General features: G+C 47.5%; 1 protein-coding gene across 1 annotated transcript; it reads left to right on the forward strand.

The window, feature by feature from the left end:
- The first annotated feature begins 3,162 nt into the window (after nucleotides 1-3,162).
- On the forward strand, nucleotides 3,163-8,768 carry Ttc24 (tetratricopeptide repeat domain 24). The gene is made up of 10 exons (XM_085835334.1): nucleotides 3,163-3,191; nucleotides 3,398-4,047; nucleotides 4,214-4,417; nucleotides 5,658-5,786; nucleotides 5,908-6,020; nucleotides 6,333-6,431; nucleotides 7,392-7,477; nucleotides 7,610-7,706; nucleotides 8,306-8,403; nucleotides 8,620-8,768. Exons 1-10 carry the CDS (start codon nucleotides 3,163-3,165, stop codon nucleotides 8,699-8,701), a joined length of 1,587 nt encoding a protein of 528 aa, XP_085691460.1. The 3' UTR covers nucleotides 8,702-8,768.
- Nucleotides 8,769-16,361: the final 7,593 nt, after the last annotated feature.

Genomic DNA, 16,361 nt, shown 5'->3' on the forward strand with positions numbered 1-16,361 from the left:
TATACATAAAATAAATAATTAAAAAAAAAAAACTTGTAGTCACCCCCTGTAGCAGATGGAGTTCTTTGGCCTGTCATGTCTCTCTCTGAAAGGGAGAGACAGAGCAGGGCGTGGTGGCACAATCTGTGATCCCAGCACTCAGGAATGAAAGAAGGAAAGATCATCACAAGAACCTACCTTAGAATTAAATTAAATTAAGAAGAGAGGATGGGGGGCTGGAGAGATGGCTCAGTGGTTAAGAGCACTGACTGCTCTTCCGAAGGTCCTGAGTTCAAACCCCAGCAACCACATAGTGGCTTGCAACCATCTGTAATGAGATCTGACACTCTCTTCTGGGGTGCCTGAAGACAGCTACAGTGTACTCACATATAATAAATAAATCTTAAAAAAAAAAAAACAAACAAAAAGAAGAGAGGATGGGAAGGAATAAATGCCTGTCTCATGGTAGTTTGATATATTATTTGAAGGAACTGGAAGGTGTGTCCGCAGGGATGCGGCAGCCAAGCAGGAAGGGAAACAGGTCTTAGGTGACTATGTCTGTGCACCATTAGGGTCCTCCACTAAGATAGGCTACCACAGCTGTCACTCGAAGGATTCCCTGGAAGGAAAGGAGAGTGCCAGGTGTCTGATAACACAGTTCTGAGCTCAAGGCTGGTGGGAAGTAACCTAAGCCGGCAGAACCATTCCAGAAGGCCACTGTGGAGAAAACAGGACAGACAGAGGTAAGAGGTCCTGGAGTGGGGTTCCCCAAGACTGTGCAGGGGACATTCCGGAGCCTCAAGGTGACAGCCTGGAGTGCCTCAAGGTGGGGAGCCTGATGGAGCCAGGATTTTATGTGTTTTCAGAAGCAACTCTTTCTGGTTTTCCCTCCCACCCTCCCTTCCTCCCTCTCACCCACTCTCCCTTCCTCCCTCTCACCCACCCTCCCTTCCTGCCTCTCACCCACCCTCCCTTCCTCCCTCTCCCTCTTCCTCCCTTTTCCCCACCACTAAGACAAATCCCCAACTCCAGAGAAATTTTCTTTGAAAAGAAGAAACCCTTCTGCCCCCTCTCTGTAAAAGAGAAAAAGTGGGGGTGGGTGTGGGTCATTTTTCTACTTTTTTCAGTTTCCTGGGAAGAGAGGCAGTCCAGGAGAAATGTGCTGATGAGAAGAATCTATCTGAACTTAAGAGTTCTCTGGGGACCAAGGCAGGGACCGACTGGCAGAAAGTAGAGGAGATAATAGGAAGGGCATAGTCAATGCAGACAGACGCCTCCTGGACATCTGCCTCTTCCTAACTCAGTGTCTATTCAGCTTTGAGTGCCCACGGCTAGTACAGCTCCTGGCACACACCGGAGGTGACTGTGCTGAATTCCCGTTGGTTTATAAAGCAACAGCATGCAGGTCACAAGACCTGGTATAAGAGGTGAGGGGGTAGCCCTGTGTATTCTGTGTGTGTTTTGTTACCCTGCTGTCCTGGACTCACTATGAAAACCAGACTGGCCTTGAACTCCCAGAGATCTGCCTGTCTTTATATCCTGAGTTGGGATTTTAAAGGTGTGTGACAGCTTTTTGTTTGTCTGTTTTGTTTTGATGGAGATGCTGGCGCTCAGATAAGCTGAGAAGACAGCTCTGAGTACTTTTTGATCTTGCAGAGACCTGAGTTCAGTTCCCAGCACCCACACCAGGGCAGCTCGTAACCAAGGATGACCTCAGCTCCATGGGATTCAAAGCCTCTGGTGCACATAACCACATGTGCTCACATACACACAATTCAAAATAACAAAAATGAGTCCTTTAGACGCTGACTAAAGAGGACGATAATCCCCAGGGAATGACAGATGATGGGTTCACAGTTGAGTTCATATAGTGTCACCAAAGTGGACCCTTGAAGATAATTTTAAATTGTGTGTGTGTGTGTGTGTGTGTGTGTGTGTGTGTGTGTGTGTATGTATACTTTTCTTGTTGCTGGTCTTCCCTGCCCTGAGATAGGGATTTTCTGTATATCTCTGGTTATCTAGAAGACCAGGCTGGCCTCAATCTCAGAGGTCTACCTGCCTCTGCCTCCTGAATGCTAGAATTAAAGGTCTGTGCCACCACACCAGGCTTAAGATATTTTATTTTTAAAATGTGTATGTGTATAGGTGTGTGTCAGTTCAAGTGCCTGCAGAAGCTACAAGGGTGAGTCACTTCTGTGACTCAAATTTAAAAATTCACTAACCTTTTAAAGAGATATTTTTTTGTTGTTGTTTTAAGTGTGTGTGTGTGTGTGTGTGTGTGTGTGTGTGTGTGTGTATACCAGAGACTTTGGATTTCCTGGAGCTACAGTTACAGGTAGTTGTGAGCAAGCTGTCTGACCTGGGTGCTGGGAACCAAATTCCGGACCTCTGGAAAAAGCAAAGTTAATTAAACTTAATTACTAAGTCATCTCTCCAGCCCTCTTAAAAAATATTTTTATTTTATGTGTATGGCTGTTTTGCTTGCATTCATGTCCATGCACAGAGTGCATATGATGCCCTCAGAGACAAGGAGGAGTTGGATCTCCTGGAACTGGAATTACAGGTGATTGCAGTCACCACGTGGGCGCTGGGAACCAAACCTGAACCCTTTGCCAGAGCAACAAGTACTATTTTTTTTTTTTGAGACAGGGTTTCTCTGTATAGCCCTGGCTGTCCTGGAACTCACTTTGTAGACCAGGCTGGCCTCGAACTCAGAAACCCGCCTGCCTCTGCCTCCCAAGTGCTGGGATTAAAGGTGTGCGCCAGCATGCCCGGCTTTTTTTTTTTTTTTTTTTTTTTTTTTTTTGGCAACAAGTACTCTTAACTGCTGAGCCAGTGCTCTGGCCCCAACCCTTTAGTAAACTTTCATTAAAGATCTAATGCCTTCAACTCATTCCCAGGCCAGTGACAGACTGTGATAAACACAGTATCTGGTACAGTTCAGTGGCTAAGTGCTTGCCTTGAAAGTTGGGTTCAATCCCCAATGCTGGGAGTAGGGCATTAGGGGAAAGACTTAGGGAGGAAGAATCCTGAGAAATTGCAGAAGTTTGCAGGACTTTTGATTGGTCCGGTTTTGGTTTTGGTAACATGGGGGATTGGATTCACAGAAGGCAGCGTTCAGAAAGCTACTTGGTCTGAGTCCTGACGAAGAACTTGGGAGAGTTCTAAAGAGAGAAAGTCAAAATGCTGCCCAGTGGGACCCAGGAAGCACGGTAAGAGTTCAGAGGAAAATCCTTGGTCCCTGGAGGCCAGAGGTAGAGCCAAATTTCCCTTAAAGGATCCTACTGGAGGGGTAGAGGGCAAGAACTAAGGCTGACATGCTGACCTCTCTGTTCCTGGCATCAACCCTGGGTTTTCCCCCTGTCCCTGAGGACAGCCACTGGAAGCTTGAGACTGTGCCCAAACTCCCAAACTGCAGGAAGAAAAGGGAGAAAAAGAAGAGGCTGCAAGAAGAAGGCAAGATCCGGAGCCTCACCAGGGCTGGCCACAGGGCCTTGCATGCTGCTCGGATTCAGGAGGCCTTGGGCAGCTTCCAGAAGGCCTTCCTGCTGGCCTCTAAGGCCCCATCAACCAGAGACAGCTCCATTCTTCAAGCCTGTGCCTTTAACCTAGGGGCTGCCTATGTGGAGACTGGAGACCCAGCCACAGGTCTTGAGCTACTTCTGAGAGCCCACCCTGAAGAGAAGTCCGAAGGCTGGTGTCATGGTGACCAGTGTTTCAATGTGGCTTTAGCCCATCACGCCCTTGGTGACCTGACTCAAGCTTTGGACTGGTACCACAGGGCTCTGGTCCATTACCAACCACAGGGCTACCATGGGGAGGCACAGGCAAAAATAGGAGCCTGCTATCAGGCCCTGGGATGGCCTAAGCAAGCAGCCTGCAGTTTACAGGCAGCAAGCAGGGCCTATGCCCATGCAGGCCAGCTCTGGGATGCAGCCCTGGCTCAGGTGGCTGCTGTGAGATGTATGCTGAGCAGTCGGCAGTATGGACTGAGTGATGTGCTGCAGGCTTTGGAGGAGAGCCGTAAGCTTGCTGATGCTGACCGGAGCACTGACCAGGGACTGTTGGGTGAGCCTTAGTAAACAAGGTGTGGGCTCTAAAGAGGTGCTGAGCCTAAGCTTGGTGGTGTCCTGGGGGCTGGGGAACCTGGAGGAGTGAGTGGGTCGGAAGCTATACTGTTACAGCCTTAGCTATGGCCCATCTGGCCATCAGTGACTTTGGTTCTATTCTCCAGGGCCATTCTACAACGATCTAGGCATGGGTTACTTCCAACTCCAACTGTTCCCTCTGGCAGTAGAGGCCTTCCTGCAGGCCCTACCCCTGTGTCGACAGCCATCAGAGCAGGCTACAGTGCTTCAAAACCTTGGAATGACCCACAATGTCCTTGGCAACTATTGGGAAGCCCAGGAGTTTCACCAGAAGGCTGCCAGTCTTCATGGTGGGTCCCAGGGGCTGGGGACTGGGGCCAAGACTAAAGGATTAAAAAGAGGTTTCAGGCCTGGAGAGGATACATATACATTATATATGCGTGTGTGTGGATACATACGTACACACACACACACACACACACATCTGGAGTGCTTGCCCAGCGTACACAAAGCTCTGGTTTGGTTCCCAGCACCACATAGACCCAGTGCAGTGGTTGCTCATCTGCAGTCTCAGTGCTCAGTAGGTGGAGGCAAGAGAATCAGAAGCTTCAAGCGATCCAAATTCCAGGCCAGCTTGGGTTACATAGTATCCTGTCAAAAAAGAAAAAGAATAAAATGTTTCCAATGGACAGGGTGGTTTCCCAAGGATTGGGAGGGGACTGAGGAGCCTGAGTCCGCTACACCGGGAGCACTGGCTGGCTGGATCCCTGGGACCAGTTACTGGGCTGGGACTATCTGAAATGGGAGAACCAGTCAGAGCAGAAGGTAGTGGGCTCAGTGGCCTGGAGCTGGAGGTTGGGAGGCCAGAGGTGCTGCCCTGAATCTCCTCCTTCAGCAGCAAACCAGATGGTGCTGTGAGGGGCAGACGGGATGGCTCAGCAGGGAAGGGTACTTGCTGCTAAGCATGTCAGCCCGAGTTCACTTCCCAGAACCCATGTGGATGAGAGAGCACCAATTCCAGCAAGTGGTCCTGACTCCCATCTATGCACAGCCATATACCCTCAGAAGTAAATATGAAAAAATTAAAAAGTGGGTAGCTGGGGGTGTGGCTCAGTGGCAAAGCACTTGCCTGACATGCACAGGGCCCTGGATTCCATTCTCAGCACTACAGAAACACACACACACACAGACACACACACACACACACAAACCAATCACACAAGTGAGATTGGACCTGGGTGTCTAGCCCCTAAATATTTTTTTTTTTTAACCTGCCTGGTATGGTGGTGCACACCTTTGATCCCAGCACTCCAGAGGTAGAAACAGATCTCTGATCTTTTATTTTTATTTTTTTTATTTTTTCCCTCAGCATATTAATATAGACTCTTAACTCACAGGTTCCAACTTGCTAGGGAGGTATTTGGGGTAAAACAAGATGAGAGGCTCAATCTGGATAACTTAGGTCTTTGTGGGTCACCTACAGGCACTGAGGCTGAACTTTGGGACTCCTGGGATCCTCTCTTGTTGAGGGCAGGGTTTCATTGCACCAGCAACCATGTCCCTATTCAAATGGACCTGTTCTGATTTCAGGCTCTGTGGGCCAGCGGTGGGAGCAGGGTCGCAGCTTTAGCGGCCTGGCATTTTCACTGAGCCAGCTGGGGGACCACAGGGCTGCCTGGGACAGCTATTTGCATGCCCTCCAGGCTGCCCAAGACACTGGTAAGAATGAGAGGGTTAGCTTGGAACTCAGGGAGGGGGGCACAAAGACCGAGGGTACACAATGCCCGAAGGGTCTGTGGAACAGGGAACATGAGAAGATCTTTCGAGCTCTCGTCCTTAGGAGACGTGAAGGGACAGTGGCAGGCGTGTGAGGGTCTTGGGGCAGCTGCAGCCAGACTGGGACAACATGACCAGGCCTTGAAATACTATAAGGAAGCGCTGGCCCTATGTCAGGTGAGACCCTCCATCATGGCCTCTGACTTCCTGCCTTCCCAGAAGTCTTTGGCTGATACTGCCGGCCTTGCTCCTTGCTCCCACCACGTATTTACTGATTAGAAACACCACGCCAGGTCCACAGCTGTTACCTGGAGGAAGAGGCAGTCTGCCTACAGTTTTATGCTCAGTGGCATAGTGGCATGGTGGCATGGTGGCATGGTGGCAGGGCACAAAGAGAGGGAATCTCGCTCTTTCTTTCTGCCCCTTTCCTGTTTTTGCAAATTCATAGCTCGGTTCATCCTCATTCCATCCCTGTTCCTTTCTCCCCAGCACGAACCAGGTTCTGTACGAGAGCGGCTTGTGGCCAAATTGGCAGATGCCATGCGGACCTTCGTGGCTCAGGAGAAGCTATCACAGACTCATTTCTTGGTAGTATAACGCCTAAGACCAGGAGGTGGGAGTGGGGACAAGATGCCCCAGAAAGAATGTTCTCAGGAATGCCACATTTAACCACTCCATGTTCATTTTCCCCTGGGCTTGCATGAGGGATGTATGTATATAAGGTTGTAGTGGGTGGGGCAGAGATTGTGACATACCTTTTTGTCCACGGACTGTTTCTTGGGAGTTTAGCTGAGGTCACAAGCCCCATTAGGTTAAGGCCAAGGCCTTTCAGCCATTTGTGTGAAGATCTGGGAGGCTGCTCTTGGGTGCAATTCCCTAAATGGCCACAGGATGGGGGTGGTGCTCCAAGAAAACTCCAGGAGATGTCTCTTTGGTAGGGCTTCTATGGGTCTCCTTGGACTGTACCTCGAGCGCGGTTTGCTTTTCAATCTCTCTCCACAGGTCATGAGCCCTCCAAATGCTTTCCTCTATAGGAAATATCCTCTGACCCCAAGAATTGAAATGTATGCTTTATTATAGGGATTTAATGGGTTGAATGCCCTCTTGTTTTAAAGCCCAGGACACTGTATAATCTTCAAACAGTTATTTCACCTGAAGCAGAGAGGGTATAGTTCAGATGTAGGATGCTTGCCCAGCAGATGTGAGACCCTAGTTCAGTTACTATACTGGGGGATAGGGGTGGTTATCCTGGAACAGGTAGGGGGTTGGATTAAAAGTCAAAAGTCTTGGGCCAAGGCCTTCCACTAACTCAGACAATACACAGAGGCACTGGGCATCGCATGATAATGGTCAAGCTATGGCTGGATCCACAAGCCTGATTTCTGATCTAAGATTTAGTAGATGAACCTTCAGAGAGCAAAGGGCCTTACTTCAGAATTTGAGTCTCAGAAACCCCCTGGGCTGTCTCTGTGTGGGGACACTGTGGCTCCCTAGAGGTAGCTGGAAGGGCGTTGATAGCCAGGTGGGTTTTCTCTGTACATTCACCAGCCCTCTGCTCCTGGAAAGCTGCAGACTTCACGGAAGGCAAAGACCTCAGCCAGGGTACAAAGTAGTGCAGAAGATACCCAGGAGAGGTGAGTCAGGCAGTCCTGACATGGTAGAAGAAGGTTTGCTGGCTGGGGTGGGGGTGGGGGTGGAGGGAGCTGACCCCAGGAGTGTCCCACAGCCCAGCCACATCCAGTTCTCTGTCCCTGAAAACCTTTCAGTCAGTGGGAAGGTGAAGTGCCAGAAGGCAGCCATGAGAAGAAGGAGATAGAGGGGTTGGTGAACACGGCCACTGTGTTAGGACCTCAGAGACAGAACCGTGAGTGGAAAGAGGGGGTGGGTAGGAGAAACACGCCCCACTCCTGCAGTCGGAACCCTTATCTCACCTTCCTGGTCCCCCCACCCCCACGCCTGCCACCCACCCCTGGCTCCCCTTGCCTGCAGCAGCTCTCCCACATTTCTGCTTCTCTCATGGGGGGCCTGGCCCATTTCCTCCCAGGCCTTCCCAGATGTGTGTGTGTTGCTAGCTCTCTGTTCCCTAGCTTTCATGCTGTTTCCTAGCCACTTAAACTTTGTATCTTAGCGCCCATCTCCGCTCCACTTCAGGCACCGTGTTAGGCTTTTCTCCTTACTAGGCTCCTTACTAGGCTGTCCCTTAAACCTCTCAAGCTGAAGGCCTTGCTGTTTGGCGAGCTGGCTCAGATTCCTGGTGTGTTCCCTTCTAGGGACTCATTCCTCCATCACTTAGGGGACTGGTGTTTACCAAGCACATGGCTTGTCCAGGGCATCTTTCGTGAAGTGACCAATACATAGCTAGATATCCGCCCCATTTGTCCCCACCCCTGCTTCCTCTTTCCCACTGTGATGTCCTGGTTACGAAAAGCTCTGTGAGAAATGTATCCAATCCCCTCCATCCATGCTTAGGAGCCACAACCCATCTTCCATCTGGAGGCCCAAGTCCCAATGGAGAGGAATATCCCTTCATCATATCACCCAAGAAGCTCCGACTCAATAGGTGGGTCCTCCGAGGGGTGGGGGCCTGGAGGATGGGCAGCTTGTGGTTGAGGGAAGAAAGCATTCCAAGACTGGGCGTTATCCCAGGCTCCTGCAAGGCCTGGCTGCAGGCTCTAAGAGAGCAGCATCCTAAAGAAAACAGAGATGAGAAGCTGCATCTAGGGAGGGAGATCTTGCATTTCCACAGTTGCCCATGGCAGCCCCTCTGTCCCTTTAGGTCATCCACATGGGCCAAGGAAGCCCTCGGCAGGAACTTCCAGAGGACACGCATCCAGTCCGGCCTCTGCACCATCATGTGACCTATACCTGTTGGCTACAACACTTACCTCTACAGGAACTTCCCAATAGACACTTGTATGGACTTTGGGGGAGGAGCCTCTTTAGCCGGGATGGACAAGGTGCTTCTGAACAGACAGGCCAAGGACTCTGCTGGCTTGGCATGGAGAGTCTCTTTGCTCTTCTTTGGGGGGAGGTGGGGGGAAGACTTGAACTCAGTAGACAAACGAAAACTGGGAAATGAATAGTGAGCACCGTCCCTTGCTTTTCTGGATTGGGACGTCATGACTGTTAAAACGTTTTGCCAGTTCTAAAAACGACTTCCTAGCTCAAATGACTCTGGGGCCACTGAGCTTCTCCATGTCCCCTTCTCATGTTGGAGACACGAATGTCATATAACAGAAGATAAGAGGGCACACACTCCAGTTACTGCCCCCCACGAATACCTGAAGTCACACGACAACAGTGCTAATTTTTCGACATTTTTCGAGCATGCTTCACACCCTGAACACTTACAGGTATTTCCTCACAGGAGTGCGGGAGGAAAAGAGATGGCTGGGCACAGTAACACAGGCCTATGATCCTAAAGCTCAGAGAGGCAGGAAGGTCACCGCTTCAAGGCCAGTCTGAGTTACATAGCAAGATGTATCTCAAAAAACAAAACAATTAGAGAGGCCAAGGCTGGCAGATCTCCCTGAGTTTGAGGCTAGCCTGGTCTACATAGCATAATCAGGCTAGCCAGGGCTATATAGTGAGACACTGTCTCAAACAAACAACCCAAAAAACAAACAAACAAAAAAATCCAGCAACAAAACTAAAATGATGAAAAGAAATCTCAAAGGTGAAATGGGTTAAAGATCCAGTCGTGGGCTGGCGAGATGGCTCAGCGGGTAAGAGCTCTGACTGCTCTTCCGAAAGTCTTGAGTTCAAATTCTAGCAACCACATGGTGGTTCACAACAACCCATAATGAGATCTGATGCCCCCTTTGGATGTGTCTGAAGACAGCTACAGTGTACTTAATAAATCTTTGAGACGGAGCAAGCAGGGCTGGCTGGAGTGAACAGAGGTCCTAAAAATTCAATTCCCAACAACCACATGAAGACTCACAATAGGATTCATCTGTACAGCTACAGTGTACTCATATACATAAAATAAATAAATAAATCTTTAAAAAAAAAGATGCAGTCACACCAGTAGGACCCGGAGGTCAAACTGAGTGACACAGGCCTCTGTGCAGCCCCACCCCCGCCCCACTGGCACCTGAGCTGGCCGGCAGTCCGCTGTATTTTAGGACAAAATGTAAATCTGGGACCCAAGTGTAAAAAGAAGCATTGTTTCTACAAAGCTGAATTGGATCCTTAATAGACTTATTCAAGTTAGGTCACTTTTTGGTTTGTTTCTGTTTATTTTGCTTGCTGCTAGGGACTGAGGGCATAACAGGGCTTCCTGGGCTAAGCAAGCACTCCACTGTTGGCTCCAGGCCAAGGCTAGTCATTTTCAAAAGCTGCCGTTAGATACAAGCAGTGTGTGTGTGTGTGTGTGTGTGTGTTACAAAGTGGTTCCAATCCTAAGATTCTAGAGTAATCTGACACTACTTGCTCTGCTTGCTTTGGCCATTGCTGATTCCCCTTAAAGAAGCAAACTGACCCTGGAGGGATGGCTCAGCAGTTGCAAGCCCTCACTGGCTGCTCTTCCAGAAGACCTGGGTTCATTCCCCAGCACTTACAGGGCAGCTCACAACTGTCTGTAACTCCCAAGGATCCTAATAACCTCACACACACACACACACACACACACACACACACACACACACAGAGGCAAAATGCCAATGCACATAAAATAAAAATAATCATAAAAATGCAAACTGGGGTGCCGGGCGTGGTGGCACACGCCTTTAATCCCAGCACTTCGGAGGCAGAGGCAGCCTGGTCTACAGAGTGAGTTCCAGGACAGCCAGGGCTACACAGAGAAACCCTGTCTCAAAACCTGCCCCCCCCCCCAAAAAAATGCAAACTGGGGGTGGGAGGTGCTGGAGAAAAGGTTAAGAGCATTTGTTGTTCTAAAGGACCGGGATTCAATTCTCAGCACCCACATGGTGGCTCACAGCTGTCCATAACTCCAGTTCCAGGGGATCCAGGGCCTTCTTGTGACCTCTGAGGGCATCAGACATGCATCCAAAATACAGGTGTACACACAGGCAAAACACTCATACACATAAAATAAAATAAATCTAAAAAAATTATTTTTGTAAAGAAGCAAACTGGAAATTGCAGGTGACTGGTAACAGGTAAGGTTTGTATAAAAACCACGTGGAATCTAGCCAAGTGGGGTGAAGCACACCTTTAATCCCAGCACTCAGGAGGCAGAGGCAGGTGGAACTCGGAATTCAAGGCCAGCCTGGTCTTCAGAGTGAGTTCCAGGACAGCCAGGGCTACACAGAGAAACCCTGTCTCAGAAACAAACCAACATAAACCCACTCACGGGCTCTAACTTCAGGAAAAAGACCCTGGCCCCACGTTGATAAGTAGAAAATGAATGTATTTTATTTTAGGCTGCAGTAAAAATAATTTACTTCTGATCATGTTAAAATCAGAAGTAAATGAAATGATTAAAAAGGTGTAGGAGAGAAAAATCTCAATCCTACTGTCTCTTGTTTTCTTTCTTTTTTTTTTTTTTTCTTGTTTTCTAACTGTGCCCTGAGTTTTAAATAGACTGAGTCCATTTAACGAGGCTGGGAGTGTAACACTGTGAGACATGAATCTGGTTAATACGGCCAGGAGTGCCACTCTGTGGTCCAGAACTTGTCTACCAAACAAGAAGCTTTCAATTTCATCTCCAGCTTTGTGCAAAAGAGAGGGGGTGGGGAGAGAGTGGGAAAACAACCAGTTTCACAGAGAAAAAAAACACATTTATCTTTATTATTATTATTATTATATTATTATTATTATTATTATTATTATTATTATTAAAAACAGGTATGTAGCCATGGCTGTCCTGGAACTCACAACATAGAGCAGGCTGGTCTTGAACTCACAAAGATCTGCCTCTGCCTCCTGAGTGCTGGGATTAAAGGCATCTGTCACCATGTCCAGCTTTCTTTCTTCCTCCCTCCCTTCCTCCCTCCCTCCCTCCCTCCCTGCCTCCCTCCCTCCCTCCCTTCCTTTCTTTTTTGATTCATACAGTATATTCTGACCATGGTTTCCCATCTCCCAGATTCTCCTTACCCAACCCTCTTTGCACCTTCTTTCTCTCTCTCAAACAGGCAAATTATGAAATCAATAAAAACAAAACAAAACAACACATACATGTACACAAACCCATAAACATACAAAACTGGAAACCATAACTTACAAGCAAAAGACCAGCAAGATGAAAGAAGGCCCAAACAAAGCAACAAGAAGTGGACAAAACACAGTTGAGTTTGTTTTGTGTTGGCCATCTACTGCTGGGCATGGAGCCTACTGATAAGTGTGCTTTGTATACCCAGCGAGACTACACTGGAGAAAGCTAATTTTTGCTTTGCAAAGGGTTGTCATCAGAGGCAACTTCTTGATTAGGGAGGGTCATGTCTATTTCCCCTCTCAGCCCTTGGACCCTGTCTGGCTTGAACCTGTGCAGCCCTGTGTGTGCTGCCACAGTCTCTATGAGTTCACATGTGCACCAGGAAGACACTGTTTCCTTGGTGCCATCATCAACTCTGGCTCCTACAGTCTTTCTACATAGCTTGCTCAGCCCTGTGAGGGGTTTGAGGAAGATATCTTACTTAGGACTGGGTGTTCCAATGTCTCTCACTCTGTACACTGCTCAGTTGTGAATCTCCATGTTAGTTCCCATCTACTATAAGGGGAAACTTCTCTGATGATGATGGAGCAAGACACTAATCTATAGCTATAGCAGAATGTCATTTAAGTGCTGTGCTTCTCAAACAGTATGATAGTATTTGGTTTTCCCCTAGGACCATGGCCTTATATAGTCTCAGGTTCTTGGGCACCTGAGCAGTGTCGGGCATGGGTTCTATATTATATATTAGGCCTTAAATCCAATCAGATGGTGGTTGGTTATTCCCAATATGCTGTACCACTATTGCTCCGTGCAGCCTGGCCAGCACTGTAGATAGCAGGTTTTGTAGCTGGTATGGTGGTTACCTTTCTCCGGTAGTATGCAGAGGCCATGAATGCTAGTCAGTAGGGATGAAGGCTCTAGGTAGGCACCTAGCACCTAGCTCAGTTTCTCTGTGTTAGATGAGATAGGTAAATATTGTGTTCAGTAATAGATCCTTAACAACAGTTTGTAGAGAATAACCAATAGCTTTGGCAACAGTCTAAGTTGTTTAGGGGTTTCCGTGGGGCCCCTTTGGCCAACAAGTCAGTTAAATGTAACCCATTTCTAGTGCTGAAGATTTCATTTAGTGGCAAAAGATGTCTGGTTGGGCCTTTGTGTCCGCTGTTACTTAGTGACTCCGTTTAGATTTCTTTCATATATGTATACATTTCAAGAAGTTTCTAGTGTAGTAGGATTCTATAAGACCCCTCAAATGGCCCCTAGTGCTAGTCGTCCTTCCTATATTCTCTCCCTTACCCCTGTCTTCTCTTTCCTGTTTAATCTTGTTTTCTGTCTCTCCCTAGTCTCTCTAAATATATATTCTATTTCCCTTTCCTTGGGAGATCCTTCCAACATGTTCCTCCTCTCCTGCCTAGTTCCTTGCTCTATACATAACCTCTGTGGTTATGCTGACATGCTGCCTATTGAAAGCTTAAAAGCTAACAACCACCTATAAGAAAACACATACCGCCGGGCGTGGTGGCGCATGCCTTTAATCCCAGCACTCCGGAGGCAGAGGCAGGCGGATTTCTGAGTTCGAGGCCACCCTGGTCTACAAAGTGAGTGCCAGGACAGCCAGGGCTACACAGAGAAACCCTGTCTCGAAAAACCAAAAAAAAAGAAAAGAAAAGAAAACACATACCATATTTGTCTTTTGGGGGTCTGGGTTACCTTCCTCAGCATTATTTTTTTTTCTAGCTCTGTATGTCCATTTGCTTGCAAACTTCACATCGTTTTTTTTACGATTTGTTTTTATTTATATGAGTACACTGTAGCTGTCTTCAGTCACACACTGGAAGAGGGCATCAGATCACATTACAGATGGTTGTGAGCCACCATGTGGTTGCTGGGAATTGAACTCAAGACCTCTGGAAGAGCAGTTGGTGCTCTTAACCACTGAGCCACCTCTCCAGTTCCAAACTTCACATTTTTAACAGCTGAATAATATTCCATTGTGTTAATGAACCATATTTTCATTATCCATTTATTTGTTGATGGAAATCTAGGCTGTTTTCCAATTTCTGGCTAGTAGGAGTAGACCAGCAATGAGCATGGATGAGCAAGCGTCTCTTAGGAGGATGTAGAGCCCTTTGGGTATATACTTGAGAGTGGTAAAGCTAGCTGATTTCTATATTTCTATTAGTGCCACACTAGTTTCTATAGTCACAAGTTTCCTTGGTTTCTTCCTTTTTTCTTTTTTAGAGACAAGGCTTCTCTGTGTCCTGGCTGTCCTGGAACTCACTCTGTAGACTGCCTCTGTCTCCTTCACGTGCTGGGATTAATGCCTGGATGATGATGATGGTGATATGATTGAATGTGAGTGTATCTGTGTGTTGTTATATGCATATGAGTGAAAGTGCCCAAAGGCCAGAGGTGTCAGATCTCCTGGAGCCTTGTGAGTCACCTGACATGAGGTCTGGGAAGGAGCTTGGCTCCTCTGCAGGAGCAGTAAGTGCTTTTAACTGCTGACACATCTCTGCAGCCCTGACTCTGATGCTAAAATGGGGTTTCCGCCTCGTAGCTTCAGGGACTGTAGAAGTAGCTCATGATAAAGAGCTTGATGAGTGTACACAAGGCCATCAAGGGAAGAAGGAAAAGGCTGCTCCACCTATAGCACTGGGCCAACTTGAAACAAGCTAGAGTTATCTGAAAGGAGGGGACCTCAACAGAAAATGCCTCCATAAGATCCAGGCAGGGCATTTCCTTAGTTAGCGTTGGGTGGTGTACCTAGCCTACTGTGGGTGGTGCCATGCTTGGCTGGTGGTCTTGGGGTCTATAAGAAAGTAGGCTGAGCAAGTCATGATGAGCAAGCCAACACACCTCCATGGCCTCTGCCTTATTTGAGTTCCTCTTCTGATTTTCTCAAGGATGTACTGTGATGTGGAAGTGTGAGTTAAATGAGCACTTTCCTCCTCACCTTACTTTGTGGTCATGAATCATCACAGCAATAGTAACTCTTTAACTAAGACAAGCATCGTGCCTTCAATCCAGCCCAGTAATAAGAAAAGAAGTGGAGGAGATCTTTTAAAAGTACACTATGAAGCCAGGCATAGTGGTGCATTCTTTTAATCTCAGCACTTGGAAGGCAGATAGAGGCAGATCTCTGTGAGTTCAAGGCCAGCCTAGTATAAATAGTGAGTTCCAGGACCCAGGACAGCCGGAGCTCATGGTAGGACCCTGCCTCAAAAACAAATAAAAAAAATCACACAAAATAACACACCCCTCCAAAATAGTTCTCTATAGGAGTGGCTCTATATCTCATTTGTCTGTCTGTCTATCCATATCATTTCTGTTCATTAGTGGTCAACATTTAATTAAATGGCCACTCTTACTGGCTGGAGGGAGACTGGAGAAAGCTGGGTTTTGTTTTGCCACTCCACAAAGATATGAATATCAGGATCTGCTAGGGAAGGAGAATGGGTTTGGAGGAGCAAATGATGGTGTCTGCCACACAAGAATGTTGCTATTTCGTCAGGCCCCTAGCCAACCTCCATTGCTTTACTCACTTAATCTGATTGAATATTCTTTTTTTTTAATTTATTTATTTATTATATGTAAGTTACACTGTAGCTGTCTTCAGACACTCCAGAATAGGGCATCAGATTTCATTATGGATGGTTGTGAGCCACCATGTGGTTGCTGGGATTTGAACTCTGGACCTTTGGAAGAGCAGTCGGCGCTCTTAACCACTGAGCCATTTCACCAGCCCCTGATTGAATATTCTTATCTATGATAGGCTAAAAATACATTAGGGGTTTGGCAGAATTAAGAAAACCCGAAAGGTTGCATGGTAACAACAAAGGGGAGGCGGCAATTGTAGAAACAGCTCTCATTGGTTGTCTCCTGAATTCTGTGGATGGGATATTTTCTGTATTGTTCTATAGTCACATCCCATCAGAATGAAATCAACAGGGTAAGTTGCAGAAGGCTGTAAGGTCAGCCTGCTGAGATCCCAGCTACACCACCAGCCATCACTATCACTGGGCAGCTGGTCAGGTCTTCCTTTTTTTTTAGATTAATCTTTGAAACAGGAATAATAAGGTTGCTATGAAATGAGGTGGTTCATGTTAGCACCTGGCACGTGTAAGTGCTTAACATATTATCTATGCCAAATAAACATGTTTCACATTGTGTTTTAGAAATGAATCTTCAGGGCTGGAGAGATGGCTCAGTGGTTAAGAGCACTGACTGCTCTTCCAGGTGACCTGAGCTCAAATCCCAGCAACCACATGGTGGCTCACAACCACCGGTAATGAGATCTGACACCTTCTGGCATGTCTGAAGACAGCTACAGTGTACTCACAGATAATAAATAAATCTTTGGACCGGAACAAGCAGGGCCAAGAGCAAGCAGGGGTCCT

Source organism: Mus caroli, unplaced genomic scaffold (genome assembly GCF_978045245.1).
Source record: "Mus caroli unplaced genomic scaffold, Mus_caroli_1 scaffold_3, whole genome shotgun sequence".
Classification (NCBI taxonomy): domain Eukaryota; kingdom Metazoa; phylum Chordata; class Mammalia; order Rodentia; family Muridae; genus Mus; species Mus caroli.

What these genes read in the sequence shown, in the direction of transcription:
- Ttc24 (XM_085835334.1), top strand. Translation starts at nt 3,163, where the DNA reads ATGCTGCCCAGTGGGACCCAGGAAGCACG. An exon ending in AGTGGGACCCAGGAAGCACG is followed by an intron (nt 3,192 to 3,397) that starts GTAAGAGTTCAG and finishes CCCAAACTGCAG; the next exon opens with GAAGAAAAGGGAGAAAAAGA. An exon ending in CCAGGCTGCCCAAGACACTG is followed by an intron (nt 5,787 to 5,907) that starts GTAAGAATGAGA and finishes TCTCGTCCTTAG; the next exon opens with GAGACGTGAAGGGACAGTGG.